The sequence below is a fragment of the Lampris incognitus genome, chromosome 17 (genome assembly GCF_029633865.1).
Source record: "Lampris incognitus isolate fLamInc1 chromosome 17, fLamInc1.hap2, whole genome shotgun sequence".
NCBI classification, from domain to species: Eukaryota; Metazoa; Chordata; class Actinopteri; order Lampriformes; family Lampridae; genus Lampris; species Lampris incognitus.
This window is the reverse complement of record NC_079227.1, coordinates 25,028,683-25,039,960: the sequence shown is the minus strand read 5'-3', so window position 1 is coordinate 25,039,960 and position 11,278 is coordinate 25,028,683. Positions and strand designations below refer to the sequence as shown.

General features: G+C 45.4%; 1 protein-coding gene across 2 annotated transcripts in view; it reads right to left on the bottom strand.

The window, feature by feature from the left end:
* usp54b (ubiquitin specific peptidase 54b) overlaps positions 1 to 9,344 on the bottom strand; it is a 41,414-nt gene extending 32,070 nt beyond the window's left edge. For both annotated transcript variants that reach the window (XM_056296859.1, XM_056296860.1), the window contains exons 1-2: positions 9,189 to 9,344; positions 2,790 to 2,882 (exon numbers count right to left, since the gene is read on the bottom strand). In XM_056296859.1, the coding sequence (XP_056152834.1) occupies positions 2,790 to 2,882; positions 9,189 to 9,344 (249 nt within the window). The remainder of the gene's footprint in view (positions 1 to 2,789; positions 2,883 to 9,188) is intronic.
* Positions 9,345 to 11,278: the final 1,934 nt, after the last annotated feature.

Sequence of the window (11,278 nt, the reverse complement as noted above, 5' to 3'; positions counted from 1 at the left end):
TTCCTAGCCCAACCTTATCTTGACCTTGGCCGCCTGGTTGATGCGTTTTCCGAACTGAAATTAAGTAGGCCCAAGTCACTCGGTAAACTACCGTTGCAGGCTACACAATGTAAGCACTTCCGGCAAACAAATTTTTATCTATGCGTGACAGAAAAGACAGCTGAGTGGGGAAACTCAAGGAGGCAGATGCAATTATTTCTAAATTTCAGGCAAAATGATTGACAGCAGAAAATGCAGGCTTCCAGGACTGACTGAGAATCTCATGGAACAATAGGCCACCATCTGCCAGTGTGTGTGGGTGTGTGCACACTTCAGGGTGGCAATGAGGAAGGTAATGCAATTGCGCCAAAAGGAGGTGTGTGTGTGTGTGTGTGTGTGTGTGTGTGTGTGTGTGTCAGGAGGGAGGGAGGGAGCGGAGAAGAAGAGTGAGAGAAATTATGAGCAAGAGTTGTGTGTGCTTGAGTGTGTATGTCTTGTGTGTGTCTGTGTGTGTGTGCCTGTGCAAGTGTGTGTTACGGTGGCTGTGCTGACTGCAGCAATGCGCCAAGGAGAACGGAGGGGGAATATATCCTATGGAGAGAGGAAAGAGAGGAGGAGGGAAAGTGAGTAAGAGAAAAGGAGGAGTGCGCGTGTGTGTGTGTGTGCAGGTATGGGCCCGTGAGTGTGTAAAAGCACAAGCAATATACACCAACTCCCATATTCATTCATCTTTCTCTATGCTTCCCTCTCTCTCTCTCTTTTTCCTCTCTTCTCTCTCCTTCCCCCTTTCTGCCCTCACTCTCTCTTCTTTTCTTTTTTTTTTAGGGGGGGGTCTTTGCTGTTGAGAGAGATAAAATGTTGCGGTGATTTCTAGGGGGGATAAGCCACAGGCAGCATGTGGACCTGTGCTCACTACGGCATGGCAGACATTTTTCTCTGCCGAAGGTAAACGAGGATAAGTGGGGATAGATTTGTGGGGCTAAATTAAGATTTCGACTCATCATTCAACAAAAACGCACACTGGCGGTGAACCACTGAATTACCCAATCTTCCATTTCTATATGTGGTTCCTTAATATGGAGGAACTTGATTCCCCCCCCCCCCTTTTTCTCCCCAATTGTATCCAGCCAATTCCCCTACTCTTCCGAGCCGTCCCGATCGCTGCTCCACCCCTTCTGCCGATCCGGGGAGGGCTGCAGACTACCACATGCCTCCTCCGATACATGCGGAGTCACCAGCCGCTTCTTTTCACCTGACAGTGAGGAGTTTCACCACGGGGACATAGTGCATGGGAGGATCACACTATTCCCCCCAGTTCCCCCCCGAACAGGTGCCCTGACTGACCAGAGGAGGCGCTAGTGCAGCGACCAGGACACATACCCACATCCAGCTTCCCACCCACAGACACGGCCAACTGTGTCTGTAGGGACGCCCGACCAAGCCGGAGGTAACACGGGGATTCGAACCGCCGATCCCCATGTCGGTAGGAAACGGAATAGACCACTACCCGGACACCCTTTTTTTTAAGCACAAAGTTTGTCTGGTGCACACCTTGTTCAAGACCTTTATCATGTGTGCCGTAGTAACTGAGCTTTGGAGTTCAAATCTATAGGCAGAATTAAAATCCATGCAGGGACGTGGCTTGCAAAAAGATGTGTATGCTTGTCATGGTGACGGTATGTACGACTCTGGTTTTAATGCACCCACAGCAGACCAATACCCTCATAAACTTCACAGCTACACATTTGTATGTGCACAGTATGTGTATATGTGTTTGTGTATGCGTATATGTATATTTCTGTGCATGTGTTTGTATTTGTGTCCGTGTGTGTATGTGTGCACATGTGTATACGTATAGTAGCCCAGCATGGCACATATTATACAAGAACATACAAGGAAGATTTGTATGTGTATGTATATATAAATGTATGTATGTGTGTGTGTGTGTGTGTGTGTGTGTGTGTGTGTGAGTGGTGTACCAGTAAAGCAAGAATTATGATTGTGTGTGGCATGGTGACAGCGGTGGTCCGTTAGTGTGTGTGTGTGTGTGTGTGTGTGGTGAGTAGCATCCCAGCATGGGTTCTGCTAGCTCAGCCGCTTTCAGTCAGCCAATTAATTACAGAGAACGCTGGAGACAGAACAGTGTGTAGAACACACACAGACACCACACATACACACACACACAAATACATGCACACATGCACACATGCAGGTATGCTACTATGCCACAGCAAATACACACGATTCCTGCCCTGACTGGACATGTTTGTTATCATCATCAGTCCTTGCAAAAGGCAGAGACCACAGTAACATAACACCAGGTCTCATTCAGAGCTTCATAATTCCACATCGGAGCATCAGAAAGCAGACAAAGCGAGCGATGCCGGGGTGACACGGCAGCTGCATGTGCTGGGTAGAAGGAGGAAGCAGTATCCATGCAAAACATCCGCTCTGGTGAAGCCTTCGATGCCATGGAGAACGAGTGAAAATTATTAAAACGAGCGTTCATGATTACACACATTGGCTAATGTCTTAAACAGCGATAGAACGAAACTAAAGGACCTTTGGCACGTAAACCTTCAGAAATATAGTAATGCACAACCTGATTACTGACACAGCAAACTGAGCAGTGTTTTGTATTAGTGATATTGGTAGTAATGTATTGAAATTAATAACGGACACAACTACAATACTCTTTAAATGCATGCATACAATGGCTTTTTACAGTCCCCCCTGAGCTCAGCGCCAGGTGGCTGAAGATGAACCAGCGAGTGGGCGAAACTGCCCGTGACAGACATGAAGCCGTTTACCTTCAGGGCACAGAAGATGCACGAGTCCTCCATGCACTTGTGTGTGGTCAGCTGTCGAAAGCTTCTGCGGAAGATGTCGAGATGCCACAAGACCTGGGAGCCAGCAAAAACACATGCACACAGACACATACACACACACACACACACACACACACACACACACACACACACACACACACAAACCAATAAACACAGAGGGGAAAAAATGAAACACAACAGCCATCACTTCAAACACTTTGTAGGGGAGCAGAAGGTTTTGTCGGCCATACAAAACATTGTTGATGCCATCGCTCAACAGCTCTGCGAGGAAATTGCACTGTGTGAAAAGGTGCACTAAGTCTTCTTCCCAGTCTCTCTTCCACTTTAATCTCACTGTTATTTTCTCTTCTTTCACCCTCTCTCGTTTTCTTCATCTGTCATTCTCTCCCTGTACACGAGCATGTGTGTGTGTGTGTGTGTAATGTGTGTGTCCATTGGTGTGTGAGTCCTTATCAGCTTCTAATCATGAGTTTCTGGTCAGTGTACACCAGGTAAGACAGGATGTATATCCTTTTTTTTTGTATGTGCAATGGTTCTGTGTATGATAACCTATCTATCTATCTATCTATCTATCTATCTATCTATCTATCTATCTATCTATCTATCTATCTATCTATCTATCTATCTATCTATCTATCTATCTATCTATCTATTTCTAGCTATCTATTTCTCTCTGTCTCTCTCTTCTATCTCTATCTCTCTCTCTCTCTCTATCTATCAATCTATCTATAATCTATCTATCTCTCGCTCTCTCTCTCTCTCCATCCATCTATCTATCTATCTCTCTCGCTCTCTCTATCTATCTATAATCTATCTATCTATCTATCTACTCTCACTCTCTCTCTCCATCCATCTATCTATCTATCCATCTATCTACACCCTGGCCTGGTTTCAGGGCCTGAGGAAGCCAGACACAGACAGACTGACAAAGCAAGATGGAATCAAATGAGGGCCAAAATAAAAAAATAATGGAGAGAACAGGAAAAAAGATGCCATAATTTGTTTGTTTTTTTTATTTAAAAATAAAACAGCTCTAGGGAAATATCTAATTCATGTTACATCAACTGCAAGATTAAAACCAAATAAAATATTTCTCAGCAGCGAGTGCTGTTTTTTCCATCTTTCCATCCCTTTCTTTCCCCCTTCCATTTTAATGACACTTTAATGTGCGCTTGTTCTCTATGCCACATGTTCTCAACGAGAGAGGAAAAGAGATGAACAGTGATATTGACAGATGTACAGGGAAAATGACAGATGAACAGACACACAGAGAAAGAGACAGACTCAGATAGACACAGAGGCACAGGTAAACAGGCGGACAGGTGGGCTGACTTGTTCTCGCTCTTCGTCTTCTCTCCCTCTCTCTCTCTCCCTCCATCTCTCTGGTGCATAATTAGAGGGAAAAGCTCTTAGTACTTTCATTCACACTGTGCTAAAAGATAATATTGACACAGCACTGTCCCTGAGGTTTCTACTGGAATCTGTTACTCAAACAATATCCCCTCTCAGCATGCACACACACACACACGTGCGCGCGGACGTACACATGCACACATGCACATTCCCACACATAAGCATGTACTCTCCATACTCAGGCATACTCATACAGGTACACATGCACACCGACATGGACCGCTGAAATGTACACACAAGCTCACACATATATACAAACATGCACGCACACACCTGGCACACACATATGCCTGCACTCGTTTTGCATAATCATGAGCACATTTCTCATACAAACAGATGACATCTACATAGTATGCGTGGCAATGTTCACAATATGGCACTGCACAAGTGTGTGTGTGCAGGATAAGACGAGAGAGTGATAGGTAGAGGATAGAGAGGGAGGAGGATGACAGATTGCATGCTGACGCTAGTGTATGCGGTCTCTTTCTCTCACCCCTCATCTCTCTTTCTCTGTCTCTCTCTCTCGCTCTCTCCCTCTGCTTCCTGCCTCCCTCCCTCCTCCCCTCTGTAGTTTATTTAGTTGTGATGAAGCGGGCTCCCAGAAGAGAGACATGAGCACTACAGCGGGCACAGGGAGGGCACACTCTCTCTCCATCTCCCGCTCTGCCTTTCTTTCTGTGCCCATCTCGCACTAAAAATCTTCTCTCGTTCCCCACCCCTCCAAACCTTGCCAAACCCATTTTGCGCTCTCTCTCTCTCTCTCTCTCTCTCTTCTCTCTCTCTCTCTCGTCTCTCTCTCCTCCTCTCTCTCTCTCTCTCTCTCTCTCTCTCTCTCGCTCTCGTCTCTCTTCTCTCTCTCTCTCTCTCTCTCTCTCTCTCTCTCTCTCTCTCTCCTCTCTCTCTCTCTCTCTCCTCTCTCTCTCTCTCTCTCCTCTCTCTCTCTCTCTCTCTCTCTCTCTCTCTCTCTCTCTCTCTCTCTCTCTCTCTCTCTCTCTCTCTCTCTCTCTCTCAAAACCTCCAGTTTCTTGTACAGCAGCAGCACTGTTAATGCAGGCCATTAGCAATCGTGCTCAATAAGATATCTGGCTCCTGTAAAGGAATGTCAGATGTGAATCCTCTGGGTTCAATAAATTACAAAAATTATCACCTGGCATTACGGCTCAGCCTGCCAAACCAAAAACAGAGCAATTGCATAATTTACAGTACAACAGTCTAAATATCTTGCTATAAATATCCTAATAAGAGCGAGCTTTATATTGCAACACCTTGCAATAAAAGGATCTTAGTGTGAAAATTATTCCATTACACTCTGTTTGGCAAGAAGAAGAAGAAAGCCACTTTAATTTGTCATTGTATGGTTCCAATGACATTTGTTCTCTGCGTTTAACCCATCTTGTCATTGTATGGTTATAATGACATTTGATCTTTCCTTTGCATTGGTCAGGGGCACAGACTGGAGTATTAACCCTAACATGCATGTCTTTTTGATGGCGGGAGGAAACCGGAGCATCCGGAGGAAACCAACACAAACACGGGGAGAACATGCAAACTCCACACAGAAAGGACCTGGGATGGCCTGGGGTTCGAACCCAAGACCTTCTTGCTGTGAGGCAACAGTGCTAACCACTGGGCCACCGTGATGCCCCAATTAATAGCAGTATATTATCAAACCAAAAGCGTAATAGTCCCTTAAATATTTCAGACCTCATGTTGTGAGGTATGAAATATAAAAATTTTAGGCAACTGATTCCCATTATCATTAATGTAGACAACAAAGTTGTGCATCACTATATTTGAACTTGAGATTCAGAAACTTAATTGTCCAAGGAGATGCAAGTTTTGTTTGTGCAGTCAAGATACACATTTTATACATTCAACGACCACACAGTAATCTAATAGCTCAAATGAATACAGTCAAATGAAATATAAATGATAAAAAAACTAATCTCGATATAATACAATTATAAGACGATAAACGTTAATATTGCATTGCCCAGACCGACTTACAAGAGGTTGTTTTAACTAACTTTATGTGAAGTTTGTGGTGGTTGTTATTATACAGCATGCCTAAAGACAACCCAACACTGGTTTGTGGCCATGACAGCTCATTTGTTATGCTTTCATCCTTATTAATCCTTATCTTATTTACTCCAGACAGTCATTTCACATAAAATCCCAAAAGACATTAAGAATTTACACCAATCATACTAAACGCCACACTTTGTTGGAAAATAGTTGTACTTTCCCATTTGTATCACAACAACAGATTAGGGTCATCAATATAAACCCTTCACTTCGATGTGAGGACCCCTGCTTATTCCCTCCAATTCCCTTATTTCGTTTAGTTTTCAAGCACCAAAATTTGCATGATGGAAACTGGCGTACTGTCAATAAGGAGATAACACAAGATTTCTCATGTTGTGAAACCAAGCCCCCTTACAATCTGGCTGGTCTGTTAGTCCATGTGAGTTTCCCAGTCCTGCCTCAGCACCAGCCCCTATCCTGCAGCTCTTCCCTCGACACTGTCCCCGCTCCGTGTCCCCTGTAGGGTAACCCGACCTTCTGTGTTTTATAAAACGTGGTGTGGCACGTTAGCACGGTTTTAGCTATTCTTTATATTGGGAATAGTACATGCTGAGAAGTTACACTGTTCATCTTGATACTGTCCCGTGAATTCACACCCTCTCAGTCACATAGTCATACAACGGAGCTAGTAGTGCTACCATTGCCAACAGTGCACTAGTCCAGCAGGTCTACTGGGACACTGGGGGGGTCGAATGCCTTGTTAAAGAGAAAGTAAGCACTTGGGTTTTTGTTTTCGTTTTTTTGTCTGTCTCCACCTACTTACTTTTTTTTTTAAATGGAGCACAGGAGGACAACAGTGGCATTAGTTGAACACCAAGCCCAAACTTCTCACAAATGTACCCAGAAATTTTAGTTGGCAAAAACCGGCATGTTGCCTTTCTACTCGCCTCATACTTTATTGGTCCAACGCGCTTGTCCCAGTGTGGGTTGTCTAAAACACATGGGCCTTTAATGCCCCCATATGGTGTAAGCAATTCGGTGGAGGTTGATCGCAATGTACACTTTCACCCGACTATAAGAATAAGCACAGATTTTCTTCCTCGATGCAGCCATGTGATACTTCTCGTTTTTTGTTCAATTTATCACGAGGACAACAAGTCTACCATCTTAGGCCCATACCAACATGCTTCCAGCTCAAAACACATAAAAAAAACTTTTACTACCCCTTAAAAGGGCATGTCAGATGGACAGAGAGAGGGAAGGAGGGCCGAGCGAGCCTCATTTTCAATCAATACACGAGGGGTAGTTTGTTTTGGGGCAGTTGTTGCAGGACCTCCAACCAGCAGCTCATGGACAGAGACTATGCCAGCCCTGAACTTTGACCTCTCCCCATTTTGACTGCTCAGATCTTACAACACTTCGCTGTTGACTGTCCTTGAAATTAAAGACACACACACACACACACACACACACACACACATATAAAAGCACAAAAACAGTGACGTGAGCTAGCATGTGTGCACACAGACAAACACACAGATACACAGACTAACACAATCACACACATGCACATCCACAGTCCCTCAATTTACCTGCACTCTTTTAGTCCTGCTAGATCCCATTTTACCTTTCTGTGTGTGCGTGCCTGCATACCTGTGTGCGCTATGGATGTGCGTCACAGCATGTGTGTGTGTGTGTGTGTGTATGCGTATTAGTTTGTGTGTAGTTGCATGCGTGAGGTTTTCTGTCCTTGAAGCGACCCAGTTCTTTCCTCATTGGAATTACTTTGCATGTCTCTGCTGGTGCATTTTCTTTATTTCACAAATAAACATCCTGCCCTTTACTCACTCTCACATTTGCTCTTTTTTAATCTTCTTTTTTTCTCTTTGCCTCTCTTCCTGTCCCTGTCTCCTCTCACACACACACACACACACAGTCATGCTCTCTCTCTCTCTAAACATCTTTTCACTTACCTTATTTGACTCTAATTTCTCTGTGGCTTATGCTTTATCTCCCAGCAGTATCCCCTCTTTCTTCTCGCTGCTCTCCTCATTTGGCTTTTTTAATGTACTGCTCCCATCCCTCTATCTTCTTTTCTTCCTCTACTCTCAGCAACTTTCTTTGCTTTCATCTATGCTTCCCTTCTTTACAACTCTCCCAAAGCCACTACACACTTTATCTCTAGTTTACCCCTCACCCCCCCCCCCGTTGCAGCCAGTAGTTGTATGTATGTGTGTGCGTACGTGCGTGTGTGTGTGCGTGTGCGTGTGCGTGCTAACGAAGAAGTGTGTTTGCCAGCTGGAAGCCTTGAGATGAGAAAGAAGACAGGAGATTGTGTGTGTGTGTGTGTGAGAGAGAGAGAGAGAGAGAGAGAGAGAGAGAGAGATAGACAGATAGATAGATAGAAAGACCAAGAGCGAGAGAGAGAGAGAGAACAGCTTGCTCTGCACCAGCAGTGGCACCATGTAACCATCTGACCACAGAGGCAGATTCTCCACGCTGGGACCAGACGATGTCAGCACTGCCAACACCCAACAGGACACGCAAACACCCTTTAATATGGCACTAAGCTCATCCCTGCCGTGCTTAAATACCAATTTAATGTAGTGTGGGAGTGTATGTGAGTGGGCAGCCTTATGGTGGTACGTCCACATACTATGTGTGAATGCACACCTTTGTCCTTGCATTAACATGTATGTAGAGCAATGCCTATGAATGTGTGTGGATGGGACTTGGGCCATCAACATATACATATATCCGTTTGGAAAATGCCTTCGTCCAAGTGCTCCCAAAGGTACCATGATGGTAAACATTTTTATCCATTTTAAACTTCTATTTCTGTAGTGGAAGACCAGCGGTAATACTGTGTGTGTGTGTGTGTGTGTGTGTGTGTGTGCGTGTGTCTGTCCCCGTCTGACTGACCTGCAGGGCACTGTTGAGGAAGCAGCTGTTCTGTCCCGGCTCGTTGCTCAGGCCTTTGCTGGGTGCGATGGAGGTCATGGTTCGCGGGGTCACCAGCCCCTGCACCCCGCCTACTGCTCCGCCGCCTGACGCAAAATAGTTCCTTTTCCACGACATCACTATCTGGACGCCCCCAGTTTCCACCGCAAGGGTGAGGAAAACGGGGCGGGGCAGAAGACCGGGCAAGCGGCCTCTATGTCACTCCCATGAGAGAGAGAGAGGGAGAATTAGAAAGACACAGAGTTGAGAGGGGAAGGCGTTGGCGGATGAAAGAGGGACTGTGGTCTGTCTTGGATGAGCAATGGGCACCCATACAAACCCCTCCCCCTCTTCGGCCCTGTTTTCACTTTGGAAACACTCCACTAGGCTGCGCCAGTAGTTGTTGGCGTTTTTTTCTGTTTTATAGTTTTGTAATTTTCAGTTCCTGGGAGTTAGTGGTATGTGTATGAGGACACTAGAGAGCATCCAAAGCATCCTTTGGCGGGCTGCGTCAGACAGGCATCCGTCGAGCAGAGCCGGCGTTCCCATGTGGAGACTCCCTGGTTCCTGACGCTCCTCTCTCACACTTCCCTGCACGACATAAAGACCAAGCCATAAGGATTCCTCACACAACCGATTAACACCAATAGTCACAGAAGTGGCATTGAACAGTCCCTGTGTTGTCTTAACAGATTAACTGCAAACAGTTGCTGTGCTGACATTAAACTTATTCTTTTTATTATAATTTTTTTACATTGCCTTTGCATCATGTACTGTAAAACCTCACATGAACACAACAGCGTTAGTTGGGGCAGCGTTACATCAGTTATATGATATGGGGAGCGCTTGGAGAAATCTGTTATGTCATTTCATAATCGGTACTTAGGGGCATTATCTAGAGCTTATGCTGGATTCAAGTGTCGCTGCACACAGCTTCCGTACGTGTGTCCGCATGAGTTGTGTGTGTGTGTGTGTGTGTGTGTGTGTGTGTGTGTGTGTGTGTGTGTGTGAGTGTGTGAGTGTTAGAGAGATAGGGATTGGACGAGACAAGATGTGTCTCTGTGGTTCTTTGTGAGTGTCAGTGTGGATGAGTGTGTGTCTCTATGTGAGCATGTGTTTGCTTGTCACCCCACAGTTTGTCTGTGTGTGTGTGTGTGTGTTATTGTTTTTAAAAACAAGTTGCATAACACCACGGGGCAGTAGCTGGCGGATCCGCAGTGCCCCCTGCACACCCCCCACCAGTTTCCCTTTTTTTTTGGCGAAGCATCAGTGCCTGGTTGTCAGGATGCACCGCCACAGCCGTCTCACAGCCCCTTTGGCAACGGGCCAGAGGACACAGGAATGCTGCGGCGAACAGGCAGCGTGGGCCATCGCTATGGCGATGGCACACACGGGGTAGAGGCGAGGGATGTCGTGACAATGCTAGCAAGTGAAATGCATTAGAGCAGATAGGGAAGGAGACATTATGCAACTGTTAGACGATTACATGGCAATGTCACTTCAGCCTCTCGTCAAGCCATATAACTGTATATGAACACACTGTGGGTATCTCTGCTTTCAGAGTTGCTCTAAAGCTGCTTCACTCACACACACAGTATATATATATATATATATATATATATATATTAGCAAAGTCAGGATATACCGGTATTGACGATAACCCTGATACTTAAAAAATGAACAATTGACACCATGTTAATAACACACATATGATCTTCTTTCAGCTTGTTCCCTGTTTCTCAGGGGTCGCCACAGCGGATTTTATAGTTTCCATCGGTACCCTGTGAGGGCACAGCACCAATGGCAGTTGTTGTTAACCCGGTACTCAACCGATCTGGTTGTGAGCCTCGACCGATCCGGTATGGTGTTGTCAATCCGCATAATGATTTGGCAAAAATTCACGTCGGATGCCCTTCCTGACACAACCACTAACCCTATGGACGGGGTCACAGGTGAAGCGCTGGATGCCATCCCGGTATTCATGGACTTGCGCCCATACCTGTCGCCAAATAACACACATATGATAATATCGTGTAAATAATTAAATCATTTCCGTTTCTTCCCATTCTGCC